Genomic DNA, 18,745 nt, shown 5'->3' with positions numbered 1-18,745 from the left:
ACCTCTTCCCCAGACCTCTTTTTCATCATTTTCCCATTTTCTTTTACAAATCTCTGATCATTTACCAAACTCATTTTGTCACTTCTCATAAGTCAGTCTATTCTAGATCCATATCTCTGTCCATTTATCCTTCCACATGGTATAGACAAATACACAATTTTGAATAGGGTTATAGTTTTGGGATCATCCATCTTCTGGCAGATCATAACATCGATTGCAAATCCATTTTTAAACTAGGATCTTACTCCTTCCTTTTAATTTGTATTAAGGAAGTTCGCCAGTAAACCAAAGGAGAGGACTGAGGAAGAGGGGTTAAATCAGGTACCATGAGATTCTAAGCTGCCTGATTAGGAAGTTTAGTTATCCCTCCTGGACCTGTTCAAACCTACTCCCTTCCATTATATGATGAAATGCTGCTTTGTTTGCCCACTATTATGTTTCAGAACATCAGTAACTAGTTCATGATGTGAAGTTCAGGTTGCATAATAATTTGGTGTCCTGTGGTCAGGCATTTTTCTCTACCAGAGTTTTGTCACAAGCCAGGTGATGTTTTTAAATGAAGTATTACCTGCACAGTAGGGCATGGTCTTTTTTGAAAACTATCCAGGGACTTTCTAGAGACTTTTAACAGTATCTGTGTCACAACACTTTGAATATCCCTGGATCTCCTGGTCATAAAGCCCATTTGGCTGCGGAATTTGAATTGAGGCCTATACCTGTTATAGAGCCCTTTCTTACTGTAGGTCAGGTTGAAAACTGACAGACTAATGGGTTACCTCCCCTGACCAAGTGGGTCAGACTAACATATGTAGGGTATTTCCAAATTGTAGAGGCCCACCAAGATTTGTACCTCTTTGTAGTGGGCTGTTCAGGCACAACATCTCATCCTCCACTTTAGAAGAATTTCTTAATTTGTATGAAACTACTCAACCCCTAGAAACTTCATTTTCCTGTTACACCCTTGAACTTCCGCAGGACTTCTCTCCCTTCTTCTACCAAACATGTTCCTTGCTCAGGCACTACCACTATTAGTTCTCATTAGATCCAGTTGGCATAACATTACCCATGTAATGGGCCAGCATGATATTCTGTGAAATAATAAAATGATCAAGTACTCTCCAGACTAATTATAAAGGAGCAAGAACTGATTATATCCTTGGGACTAGACAGTTAAGGTATTCTGTTGCTCATTCATGTAAATGCAAATGGCAATAGCTAAAGACTACCAGTCAACTATGCCGTCTTGAAGGTAGTTCTGAACAGTGTGCCTCCCTAGCCACTACAGAGGTATGGCATAGATAATATCTGTGATCCCTTTGGACCCTCTTGAGATGGATTCAGGGTAATGTTGCATTGTTCACTTGATCCTCCATAAGCTCTCTGACTGGAGGCTCTCAGTAGAGTTTCAGAATTACTGGGGCGCCTGGGTGGCGCAGTCGGTTAAGCGTCCGACTTCAGCCAGGTCACGATCTCGCGGTCCGTGAGTTCGAGCCCCGCGTCAGGCTCTGGGCTGATGGCTCAGAGCCTGGAGCCTGTTTCCGATTCTGTGTCTCCCTCTCTCTCTGCCCCTCCCCCGTTCATGCTCTGTCTCTCTCTGTCCCAAAAATAAATAAACGTTGAAAAAAAAAATTTAAAAAAAAAGAATTACTGGGTACATTCAGAGCCATTAACTAATAATCACCAGAACATCTAGACATTACCCATTTCTCAGTGAATGATCTTCCTGGAAAATATCTCTTCCAGCATGGTTTAGGGGAAAATTTCACAGTATATATCTGTGGCCATATTATGGGGTACTTCCTTAAAGAGATCCAGCCTCCTTGGAGACCAGGTCTATGAAATGGCTCAAGTCTGGGAACTGGAAACAGGTCATGAATCCCAATTATGATTTTCATTCACTTTTTGCCCGGAAGAATTAGAATCTTCTAATTTGGGGGGATCTTGTAATCAGTCACCATTAAGGATCATTTTGAATCAAAATGCTTTGATTGGCACTTTGCCCTATTGTTTATTTAGTGATTGCTTCCACCTTGTCTCTGAGGGCTAAATGCTGTCACCTGGCCTGTAACAGTCCAGGATTCCATTATTCTCAGATCAGGGAAACCAATTCTATTGCAGCACCATCTGTCACTTCTGGCTTAAGAAAGAAAAACCACTACAGAACTGTGGTGGGTGCTAGTGTACCCCTTACCAATGAATTTCTTAATGTCTTGCTAGGCAAGAGGAGAAGATTGCACATAATAGGTCCATTCCAATATTTCTAATTCCCTGATTCTTTGGACTCTTTCTTCCAGAGAAGCCTGGCATTTAAATGTCACTTAAGGCCACCGTGGAGTCCAAGAATTTACGCAACCAACTATTAATGCCATTTGCAAGTTCTCATTAAATTCTGAATCCCAGGGAATTTGCACTTCTCTAAATTGTATCAGCCCAAACATGACTTAATTTTACCCCTGTTGGTTTAAACACTTTTTATCTCACTGCCCCAGCAATGTTGAGATCTTAACTTTCATTTCAGGCCTAGAGGCAATTAAAGGTGGTAGAAGTGAGTTCTAAGGAAAATTTCCCTTAATTCGTGAGTCATTGGAAGGTTTTTATGCAGAGGAATGATTTTTCCTCAGAAAGTATACTATTAAAGAAAAGGAATTGTCTCTGCCAATAGGATGCTTAAAATTCTCAGCTTCTATGTCTGGCAAAATGTCCACATCCCATATCTCAGGGTCTCACTTCTCCATTCATAGTGTAAGAAACCTGGAAGGCTTAAGCTTTTTTTTTTTTTTTTAATTTTTTAAGTTTATTTATTTTGAGAGAGAGAGAGAGCACGAGTATGGTAGGGGGCAGAGAGAGAGGGAGAGAGAACTCCAAGCAGGCTCCGCACTGTCAGTGCAGAGCCCAACACAGGGCTGGAACTCACGAACTGTGAGATCAGGACCTGAGCCAAGATTAAGAGTCAGACGCTTAACCAACTGAACCACCCAGGAGCCCCTGGAAGACTTAAATTTTAATTGGCACTATATCTTTGCAGACCTTACATCAGACTCTTGGCTGTGTCTTCCGTCATAGATGTTCTGTGACTACAGGGGATGAGGGACTTCTTCAAAACTGCCAACAAAAACTTCTGGTTGTTCATGCATGTTTTAAATTGTATATTTATGATGTTATTCTTAACTCCTCTTTGAGACCATCAGAAGAATCTAATAATCACAATTTTTATAACTCTTCCTACTCTCACAATTAAATGTCATGGGCATTTGATCTCACACCTTGCCCTTCATCTGCATTTCATCCTGTGCTGCCATTGATAATTGAGTAATCAGGATGTTAGTACATCTCAGAGATTATTGTGTTCCTAATGAATCCAGTCCCAGATCTCATGTTGATGGTCTATTTGTTGGAACTATTTCTGGTATAATTACTGTCTTTGAGCCAGGAAAGAGATAGCATATCAAAACAAGTCAAGGAGGATCTACTAGAGACACTTACCAAGCTGTGGTCATGGTACAGGGAAGCTGTGAGAGATAATGCAGTACCCTGGATCTAGTGACAGTAGAAGTGTTACTATCCCTAGCATTGAAGGGAGGAATGGATGGAAGAATTAGCAGAACCCAGAAGGAAAAAGTCTTGAGAGAAACTGGGTTCTTTGATTGAGAGGTTACTTCACTTGGAGAGTCAGGGAATCTCTTATGTCCCTCAGACATCCTACCAGAGCTCCCCAGTGGCAGGACCTAATGAAAATCCAGAGGACAGGGGAGAACTTTGATATATATGCCATACAAGTGAGCCTCCTGAGGGCAGAGTGCAAGTGGTAAGATGTTGGAGAATAGATAGGGGGGCGTACCAATTGTATGAAGAGTTTCAATGTGTTTGACATCTTCTCTGAGGCATGTAGATAATTTGATAAGGTTTTCACAGACTAGAACCAAGGATCTGACTACCTGGGGAAAGGAGAAAGCAAGAACTTTGAAAAGCCCATTTCCCTATTCCACATACATCTTCAAGGGAAGAATGACTCCTATAAGCATCTTAAACATTTTATGAGTTCACATGAGTAATTCAGAAATCTTTTACTTTGTGCTATTCCCAGGATAATAAATGGCTAGGCTTGTATTATTTTTATTAAATAATTTTATTAATTGATCTACAGAGACATTATATGTAACAATTCAATATAAAAAATAAATACTTTGGGATAAATAATTTAAGTGAATTTTTAGAGCCCCTAGGGCTTACAAAAAGAATCTTAAAAGATCCATGTTTATCATAAGAATAAGAATAATAATTACAAAAGGTAGCAAACCATACATCAAAAAATAAATATAAATTTTAAATATTTAAATAAATAACCTGATACATTTTAAATAGGAGACACTCAACTATCAAGTCAGCGTTGAGAAGATGCTTTGACAAAAGGTAATCCATTTGTTCAGAAATTCTACAATGGTTGCTGTCTCATCATCATATTTACATGTGAATCTTGTTTCAGATCCCTGTAAGAGAAAAATTTAATTTTTTTTAGTTCAAGGTAGTTTCCCTTATATATAGTTATTCTCCATTGAAATCTTACAGGCTTATGGCCTTTATTTTCAAGTATGCTAAACATATTAATCATACACATTTTCTTGAGATGGTCAAAATGGCCTACCAAAAAATTGTATGTTATGATACCAAGTGATAGTAAAATGAAAACTAGGATTTTCTTCATTTGTCAATTCTGTCAATCTCAGTGAATACAAGAATTTTTTTCCTGAATTGTATAAAAATAAACATTTTAAGTAAAAACAGTTCCAGACAAATATTTTATTAAATGCTGCATGCAAAAGAAAGTTATTAAACCTCTTTTTCTGTGGGCATATGTCTGTATCCTTATCTAAGTGTAGATTACAGGTATGCAGTCATATGCACATTAAACTTTTTCAAACCATAAGTCTTCTCTTAACTTTAGTGAATCTCCTTATTGTTCCCCAAAGAAAGATAGAGCCAGCCCAGAATAAGTTAGGATAAGCTTTTGTTTGGGGAAAATTTGTGTGAAGAACATTTTCATAAATACTCATACCCACTCCACCTTAGTATCAACGCAGGTGAGTTTCCCAATTTTAAAAGTCTAAACATTAGAAATTTTGTTCTATGGACTGAGTTTTTAGAAATTAACCTCCTCTGCTCATAGGAGCTGTTTCAACTCTGCCTCTAGCTGAGAAAGAAAATACTTTAAAATAGAGCAAGATAGAAGAGAGGGCTTTTTTAAATTGAGGTAATTCCTATCCTGGAAACATATTTCCTTTAAAGATAAGATAAATATTTCCTTTAAATAAATTGTTGCAGTGTTATATATCTTCTTACATATAATTATTTAAATTTTAACATTTTAATTATTTAAATATTAAATATTAAATAAACCTCCTCTCTTGAGAAGGTTTAAATTTTTAACAATAGATTGCTTTTGAAATACATTTCCTGAATTTCACATAATTTTATATTAATTTTGCATCAAGAACTGAGAATGAGTTTTCTGATGGTCAGAAATTTCAGACCAAACCTCTTGACATAGATGTCAGTCCATCAATGTCTAGATGACATTGATCTCAATGTATTTTTTTTAATTAGTTGGAAAGAAACAGTCTACTGTTTCTTATTTGGAAACAACTAGAGTTACATAATTTTATAAACTTGGTTCTACTGTAATTAAAATTATGCTATTTAGGATTCCTGTTAACTCATGAAGTTTGTACTTTTGGCAGATGAAAAAAGAGAGCCATGAATCTCTACACATCCTAAGTCCCTTGTATATTTAATATTTCCTGTGAATTTAAAAATACTTAAATCCCTGAAAGTATTACCTCTAAATAAAGTTACCTATCTAGCCCATTGGCCTAAATTTTAACGATTACCATTTTTTAGATAAATCTCTTAGTCCTTCAACCAAATAATAGGGAAACCCCATTTTAAAAGCCTTTCAGGTAATCAGTATTGGTTGTTCTGAAAAACAATCTAAAAGAATTTTAAAATATGTAACAAAACCGGTCTTCTTTCTGTGAAATTTAATTGTCTTCTCCCACTCCCAGTTTTGTGTTAATGTGAGAGAGAGCTTAAAAAAAAAGTGAGAGAGAGATGACAGAGTGCCAGGGTAGGGGCTTGTTAGTGGCTGGATGGTGGACAGAAACCCTTTAGCTTTTACTTCTTAGCTCCACAATGTATCATCTACCATAAAAATGATTCATGTTCATAGTGGTCTTAAAATGCATGAGTACTTCACAAATAACAAAACCGTTATATCACTTTAAAATGTGATTCCATTTGTTTTATTTTCAGGAGAGCAAATACAATAATGCCTTACCTTTAGTTTCAGAACTGTTACATTGATATTGCTCATTAATTCCTTGATGTGATTCAAGTGAAAGTTTTTGCTTTGAGCTAAATATAGCACTTCCTCCAGAGGTTTGAGTTCTTCTACTAGACACTGAAGATGTGTCAATTCTGTGGCCTTGAATAATAATAAAAACAATTATTGGATCAGTTTTCCCTAAAGGTCAGAATCAGAAATTAATCTCAAGTTTATTTTATTAGGAGTAGCAGTATAGTTCTTAGTATTATCCCTGTTCTCAGCATTACTGTAAAGATGGACCAATATAACTTACATTATAAGATTGGAAGACCTTTAGTTCAACTACCCATGTTTAGCCTTAACTGTGAGCAAATAATGAGTCATTAACTTCAGTTTAATTTGGCCTTGCCAAAAGTTAGCATTTCTGCACCCGAATGCAAATCACAGATATAGGCAGAATTCTTTTCCAGTCTGTGTAGAAATTATTAGAACCAGAGTAGTCACAACATGGAAGTATAGGATCACATTATATGATTCTAGTATTTGATAATCTAAGAGTTGAGAATCATAGAAAGTTAAGGACAGAGGAGCTCTTGGATATGCTGTGATAGTCCCAACATTTTATAGATTAGGCAGTTGTAACTATATAGTTAAGATTCTCAATACAGCAAGTCATATAACTGCGTCAATTTTTTATTTTTCTATAATAAGTACATTAAGAAGCACTTTTTAAAAAATTATGTGTCCCAACCAAATAAAAGGTTAGAATTTTTGAAGGACTTTTGGGTGGCCCTCCACACTTAGACATATACACCCACCCATCTACTTACGTGGTCTACTATATTGATAGTATTTCACACTTCTGTGGTACATTATAATTTTAAAGTGTCTTCTCCCAAATAAACCCATTTAAGTCTCACAGCCACTTTTTGAGATACCAATTCAGCATTGTTATTTCCATTTTACAAATAAGGAAACTAAATCTCAGAATTTAAGTGTTTTTCCCAAGATCACATGACTAGGTGGAGCCAAGATTAAATTTTATTTATTTTTCTTTATGGCATTCACAATAGCATCCTTTGAATTAAATGTTTTTATCCCTTCCTAAAAAAATTTTTTTGCAAACATAGAATGGTGGTAAAATGGACAAATGAATGGAATTTATCACATTACTTTGGGTTTCAAATAGATTTTGAGCTGTCATTTAGAAACTGTTAGATTTCAAAGAATTTCACCACCTTCTAACTTATGCACATAATCTTATCTTACCTTTCTAACAATCTCTAAAAAGAGAGAGGACTACACCACACACATTTTATGACATTTCCATCCATTGCCCTTTCAACTTGCTACTACAAATGCAGGGCTTAACGTTTTTGGCATGAGCAACTTGGAGCTATTTCCTTCAAAAACCAGTCTAGTGTCATTATGTTGCTCTAGTTACATGGCTCTAATTAAATTGGAGAAGCATCTCTAAGTTATTTTCATTTTTCAGAAGAGTAGTTTGAAGCATACCATGACCTTTAAAAAGTTTTGAATCTTGGAAACCAAGTCATATAGCATCGTAAGTCTCTAGGTCTATTGGCATAAAAGATGTGTAAGTCCAAATTTTTACTTTATACTCCCCAGGGAGAATTTTGTTTTTACTATAACTAATAGCTAATTCTTAAATGTTATTTATTCTATGTTAGACACTGTTATGAGTACTTTACATCTATTGATTAATCCTCGCAAAACTATATGAAGTATATATATAATTATCATTCACATAAGTAGATAAGAAACTGAGCCACAGAGTAGGCAATTTTCCCAGGGTCACAAAAGCTAAGACATGGCAGAGCTGGGATTTTAGTTTGGATAATCTGGCTCTAGAGACTGTGCTATTGGTCACTGTTATGCTGCAGCTCAAAGGTAGACCCTTAGGAATCTTTCCTAAAACAATAAAGTGTTTTTTAAAATAGACTTCTCTGAAATCAATTTTGATAATTTGTATGGTAAAATGATATAATCAAATATCTCTCAAGTTTTACATTTTTCAATAAAAGTCAACATAATCTTTTAAAACTGTCCCAGCAATAAACTGTCTTCTTCCCACTGCCTCTGTCCCAAAACACAAATACACATAAAAAATATATAGGCAGAGCTATTTTCCAGAAACTTCATTACAAAATTGGTTTAAAAAAATATTGAAGTTATTAATTTCTTTTCCTCAGATGAGGTGCTACTAATCTAATCAGCATGCAGATTTTCATATAGTTTTGAATTTTATTAAGACATAAATTGAACATAGAAAGTTGTACTTACCTTCTTGGGCACGTAAAATTTAAATGTGAGCATCCTGGAGAGTTTGGGGTTCTCAGGATTCTGAGAAAGCATAACATATTTTCATTAAAAAATGATCTCCAGTTCAAAACTTATATGTAATAATTTTGGTAAGAAAGAAAGTATACTTACATTAACTCCATTCAAAAGCAACCGTAAATCCAGCAGTAATTGCTCCAGCTGTTGCTGTGTTTCCTTTGTAGAGCTTGAAGCAGGTGCACTGTTTGTGACGAGTATAAGAGTCAGTGCAATGCAAGACAAGAGTTGAATTTTGTACATTGTGGCAGGAGTTGAGGTTACTGTGAGTAGTGGTTAGAGAGGCTGATAGAAAGCTCTTGAACGAGAGAAGCAATTTATACTGTTAATTCTGGAAAAATCTTATGGGGGTGTCAAAATGTTTTACATATTACACATATTTTCAAAGATTCTACCTGTGTGGCAAAAAGCATTACCTTTATTTTTCCTCTTCTGATGACTCTTTGGAATTTCTTTAAACCCCCATAAACTGACTGAATGGATGTAGGTAAAATCCCTGTTGGTTACATTAGCCCACACTTAGGTGGCAGTTGTAATTCAGACAACTAACGCCTTCTGTATGAAACAGTTTTTCCTCCCTGTTTCTTTAAGGGGGTGGGGGTACAAAAGTGGCTCATGAAAATTTTCTCTTTGTCATAAAACTGTGTTGAACATGTGGAGCACTGTGGTATGCTGGACAAGAGTAAATAGTTGCAAAGAATAAATTTTTAGATTTGTTGATTACACAGGAAGAATATTGGTTTCCTGTTCAGGATGGTTTTACCTTTTGATCTACACAATGACTGAGCTAATGCATATGTGATAGATTACTTCTTAAACAATGAGCTAGAGAAATATTAAGACTAGAATACATAAAATGCTCATTGAGCTTAAGGTGCTGTCTTAGTTTTAATGTTTCTTGTATCTGTTTTAATCTCTTAATATCTGTTGCACATTTTTAATGGATATGATGTTCAGCAAATAAATACCCAGGAAAGGATTTGCATGCAAGAGTACTAATACTGCTTTTGGGGAGGGGGCTTTGGACAAATATATTTTTGCTGCTTTATGATTTTTCCTGGCCATCAAAGGGATGTAAGGTGAGTTGGAATGTCACCAGAACCAAGGTTGCTTTTTCTTCCTCTTGTTCTCAAGGACCACCTGAGCTATTAGATCTTTTCCTTCAGTTTATGTCCATTTCATTTCTCTCTCTCTTTATTGAACAGATTGCTTATATTTCTTTAACTATAAGGCAGAAAATAAGAATAATAGGGATCCCCAAGTTTATTTGTAGAAAGCCACTAACTAAAATTTCTAGACATTATTTAGGAGAAAGATAATATGATCTGGCAAGCATGAGGTGTACCAATCCTGGCCTAAGTAGTGGGGCTGGAGCTGAGAAAGGGATGGTAGTAAAATAGCCCAGGAGGCTGTGGTGGGTCATAGGGTAGGGGTGTTTGTGTGTGCATGCTCCTTGTGGAATAAGAGCTGTCCTCAGAGCAGGATATCAGGACTCATTTATTCCAAGATGATTCTTATTATACAGAGGTCAGAATTGAATCAACAGAAGTTACCAAGAAGGGGTATCCATTACAATTTTGGAGTGCCTTTTATGAAAAAAAATAAAGTATTACAAACAACTCATGACAAACAAATATTCAGAAAAAGGTTTGCATCCAAGAGTACTGATGCTAGTTTTATAATAGACTTTATATGCGCTGTATGTAAACCAATCCTTAAGTTTGTACTTGTTATGTTTTCACCTCTCTAATAGATTTGGGTTTCTCCACTACAGCATCTAGGGCACTATGAGTGTAACAATAGTAGCTCTGAAATAAGATCAGATCGATATGTTTAAAGTTGGTAGAATGGGTAGGATACTTAGGATATGTGTTACTGTGTCCTCAATATAATGCACTAACTGCCCCAGTATGATGGTAGAGGCATAAAGTTCTGACTTAAATTGGAGATAATTGAGAAAATTCTTCCTCAAAGCGTTGCTGGTGACTCCTCCAATTTTACTAATTCATTTTGTGTCTAGTCTTTAAAAAGACATTTATCTAGCACCTCAGGTATATAGAAAGGGAGAAAAAAGAACATTGTGAAAACCTGTGACGGGATGGTTCCCATTTTGCAGATTAGAAAACTGAATCTCAGATATGTTAACTAATTTATTATAGGTCATGAAGCCCTGACTGCCAGTCAGGGGCAGAACAAGGATTTGAAACCAGAATATTCTGACTCTATAGCCCACTCTTCTCACTTGTATTCTTTCTTAAGGAACCTGATGTGCCATAGGGAAGAATGTACACAGACCAGTGTAATCCTGGGTAAAAGGTAAAACTTGCCACCTCAAGAGAGGTAGATATAAAGAATTTTGAAGAAGGAACATGACTTGAAACTGGATTTTGACATGTTTAAACTATAGATATGTAAATTTAGGATTAGGAAGAAGGTGGTGGGCAGGAACGGTTAACCATTCTTAGGAACATTTATACCTACAAAAAGCAGAGAAAAATGGTTTAGGACTATTTATGTGGTAGACAACATTCTGAAGAATGTAAAACATCTTCTTAACATTTAAAAGTAAGCATTATAGTTCCTCGGGTGGAAAAAAATGAAGGAAAAGCCAGATTAGCGATCAGTGATCTTTTAGGAAACATTAGAAACAAGTTAGAGACAAATGATCATGATCTTTTCTTTTTATTACTAAAAAATGCAAAGTGCCTCTCTCAACCTCTCAAATCAAAACCACAAAGTGAGCATTAGTTCTAAGGGAAAGGCTATTTAATGATCTGTGTGTCAACTTTATAATACTTGTTTTGCTCTCTAAAGACTTTGGTGTTTCATCCCAGCATCATCAGCTCAGGCCTTTACCCTTCCAGAATGGAAGAATTCAGGCCCACACATTTTTCTGTGTGGGGGCTTTTCCAATGAGGCTTTTGATGTTCTCATAGTCTTGGTATTTCTATTTCTCCAGCTATTTCCATTAGAGAATGGGTCAATATATGCTACATTTATGGGACCCTGTAGAAAATTCGTTCCTAAGCTCCTGGCTTATCCCTATTAACACATAACAGACGCCATTATGGAAGTTGGTCTTATAATTTCTTTCTTGAAATGCCTGAGGATAAAGCTACCATACGCTGTGGCATACTTTCACTTTTTAACATGTCTGACACATCAGCTGGCTTTTTTTGGCTATAGTGGTGGTAAAGTCAGTAGTAGACTGCTAGCTACTGCATGTGTCACACCCCCTACTTCCCCTTTGAAAATAAAATTCTACTATTCAATAAGCTGTTTTCATTGCTTAGCATTGTTTGTGACTCAGCCTCTTAGACTTGAGTAGCCCAAGTTCTTTAAAAAGGGAAGCCTCAGCAGTGCTTAAGTTGGTTAAGCATCTGACTCTTGATTTTGGCTCACATTATGATCTCACAGTTCATGAGTTCAAGCCCCACATCGGGCTCTGTGCTAACAGCTTGGAACCTGCTTGGGATTCTTTCTCTATCCTCTCTCTCTGCCTCTCCCCTGCTCTCTCTCTCTCCCTGTCTCTCAAAATAAATAAATAAACTTAAAAAAAAGGGAAGCTTCAATCCCTGAAGCTGTCTACCGAAGAGACTGGTCAGTCAGTTGCACACATTGTCCATTCAGCAAAGCTGACTTTCAAGGACTCCAAGTCCTGTGAGAATTTTCTCTTTCTCACCCTTTCCCATCACTTTGTAAAACTTAAAAATGTTTTTTTAGTGTTTATTTAATTTTGAGAGAAAGCGCAAATGAGAGAGAGGCTGAGAGAGGGGGAGACACAGAATCTGAAGCAGGCTCCAGGCTCTGAGCTCCCAGCGCAGAGCCCGACGTGGGGCTCAAACTCACAAACGGCGAGATCATGACCTGAGCCAAAGTCCAATGCCCAATTAAGCCACCTAGGTGCCCCCACTTTGTAAAACTTTAATTTGGACTGGAGCTTGATGCCCATATTAATGTGTCTCTTGTTAGTTTCTCTACAGGCCTCTTGGCTTTTCAAGATACAGTTATCTCCCTGTATTTAGGGACATATTCTTGAATTCTCTCCATACCACCTAGAGAGTATTCAGCTATGATCTCTGTGTTTTCCATGAGAAACTGAATTTCCTCAGGCATAGGTTGGTGCCCAGTCTTTGTCTTTATCAGACCTATAGTCCTCCATGATAGATTTACCTCTGTAAATCTATCTGTGGATCACAGTTAAATCTCACTCTTGTGCTCTTCCATGTGGTAAATTTTAATGATGTTCATAATCTTTTGGGATGGAAGAATTATTTCCATGGTACCTTTAATTTTGCAAAGTATTTTCAAATTCATTATCTCATTGAGTCATATTTTACTGATAAGAAATTTGATGTTTGTGCAGGTTAAGTGACTTTCCCAAGATCACATTCTTAAGTTAGTGGTGAAGTTAGAGCAAAACCCCAAGACTTCCTGGCCCCTAATGATCTTACATATTTCCGGTGTAAAATAGTGAGATGCCAAATTCTAGGTACATTAGACTACACAGAGAAGGTTGAATTAGATTGTGCCTACTATTCCATCTCACTTCACTCTATCAGTGATAGCTGATGAGTCAGGCAAGGCATCATCCACCTTCGCCTACCCAACACCTTGTCTGAGAAATTTCAGGATTTCTAAGAAGTTAGAGCAGCTGAATTCACACAGCTACAGAAGCTAGGTTTTACTCATGTTTTTCATTTCTTTCTGCGCCTTTTAAAAGCACCAGAGCATTTGATGTTTCCTAACAATTCTTTCATGTCTGAAGAAAGAAAGTGATTGCATCCACTGTGAATTTAAGTTGAATTGGACGTTCAGAGTACAGTGTTTTAAGGCTGACATGGGAGTATCACACTAGGCATTTGTCTGCATTTGGCAACCAAGAGGCACCTCACTGCCTAAATGTAACAATAATGGGAGTATCTTCCAAACCCTTGGAACTTTACATTTTGTGTAAATATAAGACCCATGTCAAGTCACACAGCAGTTACCAGAAGTAGAATGGGACAGTCTGACAGTAATAGCAATAGATTTGCAAGGCATTTCATATTTATAAAGCACTTTCACATCCATTTATCTCCTCTTATGGCAAAACAGGTAAGGAAATTTTTTTCTGGTTATATGTATTTCACTAAGGACTTTATTTTCTTTGTACATTAAAAATTAAGCCTTGCAACTTACACATAAATATTAGCTTTCTTCTCTCCAATATAAGTGCTTTAATTAAAATCTTGTAAAAATATATTATTTACATTTATCTTCATCTTTCCTGCCTAACTTTGTTTCTAAGCTCTCTGTTAATCATTTGTTCTTCCCTCTTCTACAGTAGCTTTGAGTGTATCATTCATTTACAGTCCATTGTCCCATCATTCATAATGTCAAAAGATAAACTGAGGCATATTTTAAAATTTAAGAGTTTATTTGAGCAAAAATCTATTTGAATTGGACGGCATCCCATCTAGCAAATAGAAGGGAGCTCTGGGGAATTGTACAAAATGAAAAACTTTGATATCCAGAGAAAGGAAGAACAAGGAAGGTATACTATGCAAAACAAAACAAAACAAAACAAAACAAAAAAATGTGTTGGTTATTACAAAGCTACTTTCTTTTAGGGACAGCACTGGTCTATCAGGTAGATTATCTGGTGCTGATCAGACAGTTCCTGATTGACTGGTTTAAGATTCCATTCCTGGGAGAAATGAAGCTAGAATTAAGTATTGGTTTAATGACTTTATTTTGGGCCTGTTGTTTTGTTTTTAAAACTAAATGATAATTTTTTAAAGAGTATAGCCTGATTTAGATTTAGATTGTGTGGTACTGTTTCCTAAGGAATTCAAGTGCCACACCCCACTGGTGAGAATAGAACCACACCAGGGCCCCCATTGGCTGGGGCATCAGAGCCTAACTAAAGGAAGAACAAGCTCCATATCCATCCAGTCAGTCCTGTAGGGGCAGCTACAAGACACTGAATCACCTCAGAGCTTCCTAAATCCCTCACTTTCCTCAGACCCAAAGGGGTTGTTAAAAGCTATTCTTCTATTTTTGTTGTAGAAAATTCTAATTTCATCCTGATATCTATTCTTCCCTCCTGCTTAGAAAAAGAATCCTGATTTTTAGCTAGATATATTGCTGCTCCTCATAAAGACCACGTTTCCTACTTTCCCTTTGCAATGAAGTGTGGCCATGTAGCTATAATGGCTGGAGCTCTAGTAACTCTTCTGGACCTTAAGGACAGGGGACCATACTCTCGGGATGTTAAAGCTGAGAGCTGTGATAGTGAATATTTTATGTAGCTGCCAAATCAACTCTGATTTCCTAGTTCCTGACTTCTTTTATGTAAAAGAGAAGCAAGTATATCTTGTTTAAGCCACTGTTATTTTGGGTTTCTCATTACAGTTGACCCTTGAACAATGTGGGGGTTAGAGGCACTGACCCCTGCACAGTTGAAAATCCATGTATAACTTTTGATTGCCCCCAAATTTAACTAATAGCCTGCTATTGACTGGAAACCTTACTGATAACTTAAATAGCCCATTAACATGTATACTCTATATGTGTTGTATGCCATATTCTTGCAATAAAATAAGCTAAAGAAAAGACAGTGTTGTTAAGAAAATCATAAGGAAGATAAAATACCTTTACAGTATAATACTGTATTTATTTTTAAAATCTTTATATAAGTGGACCTGTGCAGTTCAAACCAGTATTGTTTAAGGGTCAACTGTATATGCAGTTAACAACACTGTATAAGTACATTAGGCCATTCTTTTTAGACAATCCTATTTGGTATTTGTTTTTTTGTTTTTGTTTTTGTTTTTTTTTTTTTTACTACAAAATATTTAAGGTACATTGGTGAACAACATCATGGGCTATGGGAGTACAAAAATAAATAGCTATCCCTAGCCTACAAAATTTTACATTTTAGTAGGAAAGACAATATAAAACTGTGAATGCAAAGGGTGGGTGGGTAAGTTAATTGGTAAGTGTACAATTTGCTAACCTCTACTGTCATAAGAATAGACTTATAGACTAATGGAATAGAATTGAGACTCTAGAAATAAACCCTGTAATTTATGATCAGTTGGTTATGGCAAGGGTGCCAAGACAGTTCAAAGGACAAAGAATAGTCTTTTCAACAGCTGGTGCTGGGACAACTGCATATCTATTTGCAAAAGAATGAAGTTGGACCCCTACTTCATGTGATATACCAACATTAACCAAAAATAAATCATAGAACTGAATTTTAGACCTAAAATAACAAAACTTGTAGAATAAAACATAGAAGTAAATATTCTTGGCTTTGAATTAGTCAAAGTTTCTTTAATATGTCACTAAAAAAAGCAAAATCAACAAAAAAATGAGACTTCATTAAAATCTACAACTTTTGTCCTTCAAAGGACACCATAAAGAAAATGAAAAGATAACCCACAGAATGGAATAAAATATTTGCAAATCATGATTCTTATAAGTGATTTGTATTCATAATGTATAAAGAATTCTTGTAACTCAACAATAAAAAGGCAACTCATTTAAAAATGGAAAAATTATTTGAATAGACATTTCTCCAAAAAAGATGTACACATGGCCAAAAAGCACATGAAAAGATGTTCAATATCATTAATAGGTAAAAACAAACCAAAATCATAATGAGGTGCCACTTCATACCCATTAGGTAAGTAAAATAAAAAAGACAATAGCAAATGTTGACAAGGATGTGAAGAAATAGGACCATAATGTATTGATGTATTGCTGGGGAGAATGTAAAATAATGGTACAGCTTATGTATATATACATATGTATATGTATATATATATGTGTGTGTGTGTGTGTGTGTATATATATGTGTATATATATATATATATATATATTAAACTTGGAGTACTGTATGACCCAGCAGTTCCACTCTTAGATATATGCCCAAGAAAATGAAAACACATCGAAAAGCTTATAAACAAATGCTAGCACCAACATTAATTAAAATAGCCAGAAAGTGGATAGATAAAATGTAGCATATCCATACAATGGAATATTATTTGGCAATAAAAATACTGAAGTACTGATATATTCTGCCACAGGTGAACCTTGAAAACATAATGCAAATTTCAAGAAGCTGATTGTATGATTCTGTTTATATAAAATGTCCAGAAAAAACAAACCCATCGTGGCAGAAAGTAATTTATTCATTTCCAGAGTTTGGGATAAGAGAGAATAGGAAGTGAGTGCTAGTGGGTATGGGGTTTCTTTTTGGGGTGATGAAAATGTTCTCAAATTAGTAGTGAGTTTCCTAAGTTCATGAATATACTAAAAACCACTGAATTGTACATTTATGGTGTGTAGATTATATCTCAAAGTTGTTACTTTGTTTTGCAGGTTTCATAATTGTGGTTGAAACACATGCAGTATGCTTTTGGTTTGTGGCTGTACTGAAGTAATGTCCCTATATGAAGCTATATCTGTCTCTAAGAATTGCATATATAACCAGCATATATAAAACAACTGTATTATTACAATTAAGAATGAAATCAATAGATTAAAATTTTAAATTTTCATTTAAATAGTAAAAGATACCGCATGGCATTCAATCACTACTCTTGCTGCCAATTATCATCACCAAATTAAGGTCCAAACACTGAAGAAGCGGTAATGCTTTTTCTTTCAGTAGCAAATTAAAATGGTATTCTTCAACCCTTCGGTATATTTGAATGTTTAAAAAATATATTTAAGATAAATAACTGTACCAACAAATACTATAGAAATGTGGCAATGGTTCTAGAAAAGGTGGTTCCACAGGTCTTCCCTGTCACTCATTATTAGGAATTCCATAGTCTACTAACTGCTCAAAACAAAAATCTATGCAATCATCTTTGTTTTCTTTCTTTCTTTTGTACACCATATTCAATCTGTCAAAAAAATCTTACTGGTTCTAGCTTCAGAATTGATCTTTAATCAAGCACTTCTAACCATAGCTATCTCTACCATTCTAATCTAAGGCATGTTCAACATTTGTTTTAATATTTCAATAATTTTCTTAAATGGTGCTCCTTCCCTCAGTTTTTGTTCCACTAAAAGCCTCTTTTCACACAGGAGATGGAATGATCATTCTAAAATATAAATCAATTTATGTCATGCTTATCAGAATCTTCAAGTGGCTTCCTATCTCCCCAAAAGTAAAAGCCAAAGTCATTTATTGGCTTACAAGACCCTTCTCATCTGACCTCAATAATGTGATTTCTCACTACTCTTCTCTCTTACCTCCAATTCACACTGGCTTCCTTACTGCTCCTTGAACAAAACACCATGTGACAGCCTCAGGGCCATTGCATTGGGTATTCTGCATGAAATGATGTCTACTCCAATATCCACTTGACTTATTCCTTCACCTTCTTCAATTCTTTGCTCAAATGTTTTTCTTTGAAAGACTTTTTCTGATCACCTTATTAGTATTGACCTCTGAAGAACTAGCTACCTTCCTTCCCTGCTTTTTCCCCCTCTATAGCTTATTGTCACCTTCTAATTACACTGCATAATTTCTTATTTATTCTTTAATTGTCTGAGTCCTCCCACATTAATATATACTCTGTGAAGGCAGGGATTTTATGTGTTTTGCCCATTGCATTCCTACCAGCCATGCAAAAGGGTTCCTCTTTCTCCACATCCTCACCAACATCTGTTGTTGCCTGAATTGTTAATTTTAGCCATTCTGACTGGTGTGAGTTGGTATCTCATTGTGATTTTGATTTGTATTTCCCTGATGATGAGTGATGTTGAGCAATTTTTCATTTGTCTGTTAGCCATCTGGGTGTCTTATTTGGAAAGGTGTCTACTCATGTCTTTTGCTTATTTCTTCACTGGATTATTTGTTTTTTGGGTGTTTGATAAGTTCTTTGTAGATTTTGGATACTAACCCTTTATCTGATATGTCACTTGCAAATATCTTCTCCCATTCTATAGGTTGCCTTTTAGTTTTGCTGACTGTTTCCTTCACTGTGCAGAAGTTTTTTATCTTGATAAAGTCCCAATAGTTGATTTTTGTTTTTGTTTTCCTTGCCTCTGGAGACTTGTCAAATA

General features: G+C 35.8%; 2 protein-coding genes across 2 annotated transcripts in view; one reads left to right on the top strand and one right to left on the bottom strand.

The window, feature by feature from the left end:
* The window catches only part of ADAD1 (adenosine deaminase domain containing 1), a 116,512-nt gene that overhangs the window by 74,985 nt on the left and 22,782 nt on the right, over positions 1-18,745 (top strand). The gene's annotated exons all lie outside the window — the stretch shown is intronic.
* On the bottom strand, positions 4,103-9,089 carry IL2 (interleukin 2). The gene is made up of 4 exons (XM_040474629.1): positions 8,774-9,089; positions 8,624-8,683; positions 6,332-6,478; positions 4,103-4,487 (listed from the first exon to the last, which is right to left on the bottom strand). The coding sequence occupies exons 1-4, from the start codon at positions 8,918-8,920 to the stop codon at positions 4,377-4,379; spliced, it is 465 nt and encodes a 154-aa protein (XP_040330563.1). The 5' UTR covers positions 8,921-9,089; the 3' UTR covers positions 4,103-4,376.

The sequence above is a fragment of the Herpailurus yagouaroundi genome, unplaced genomic scaffold (assembly GCF_014898765.1).
Source record: "Herpailurus yagouaroundi ecotype Mexico unplaced genomic scaffold, PumYag 28, whole genome shotgun sequence".
NCBI lineage: Eukaryota > Metazoa > Chordata > Mammalia > Carnivora > Felidae > Herpailurus > Herpailurus yagouaroundi.
Note: the sequence above shows the minus strand (reverse complement) of the source record. Positions and strands in the feature narration are given on the sequence as shown.

Coding starts and splice junctions, on each gene's coding strand:
- IL2 (XM_040474629.1), bottom strand. CDS start 8,920: ATGTACAAAATTCAACTCTTGTCTTGCATTGCACTGACTCTTATACTC. Junction 8,684..8,773: donor TGCTTTTGAATGGAGTTAAT/GTAAGTATACTT, acceptor ATGCTTTCTCAG/AATCCTGAGAACCCCAAACT. Junction 6,479..8,623: donor AATTTTACGTGCCCAAGAAG/GTAAGTACAACT, acceptor TTATTATTCAAG/GCCACAGAATTGACACATCT.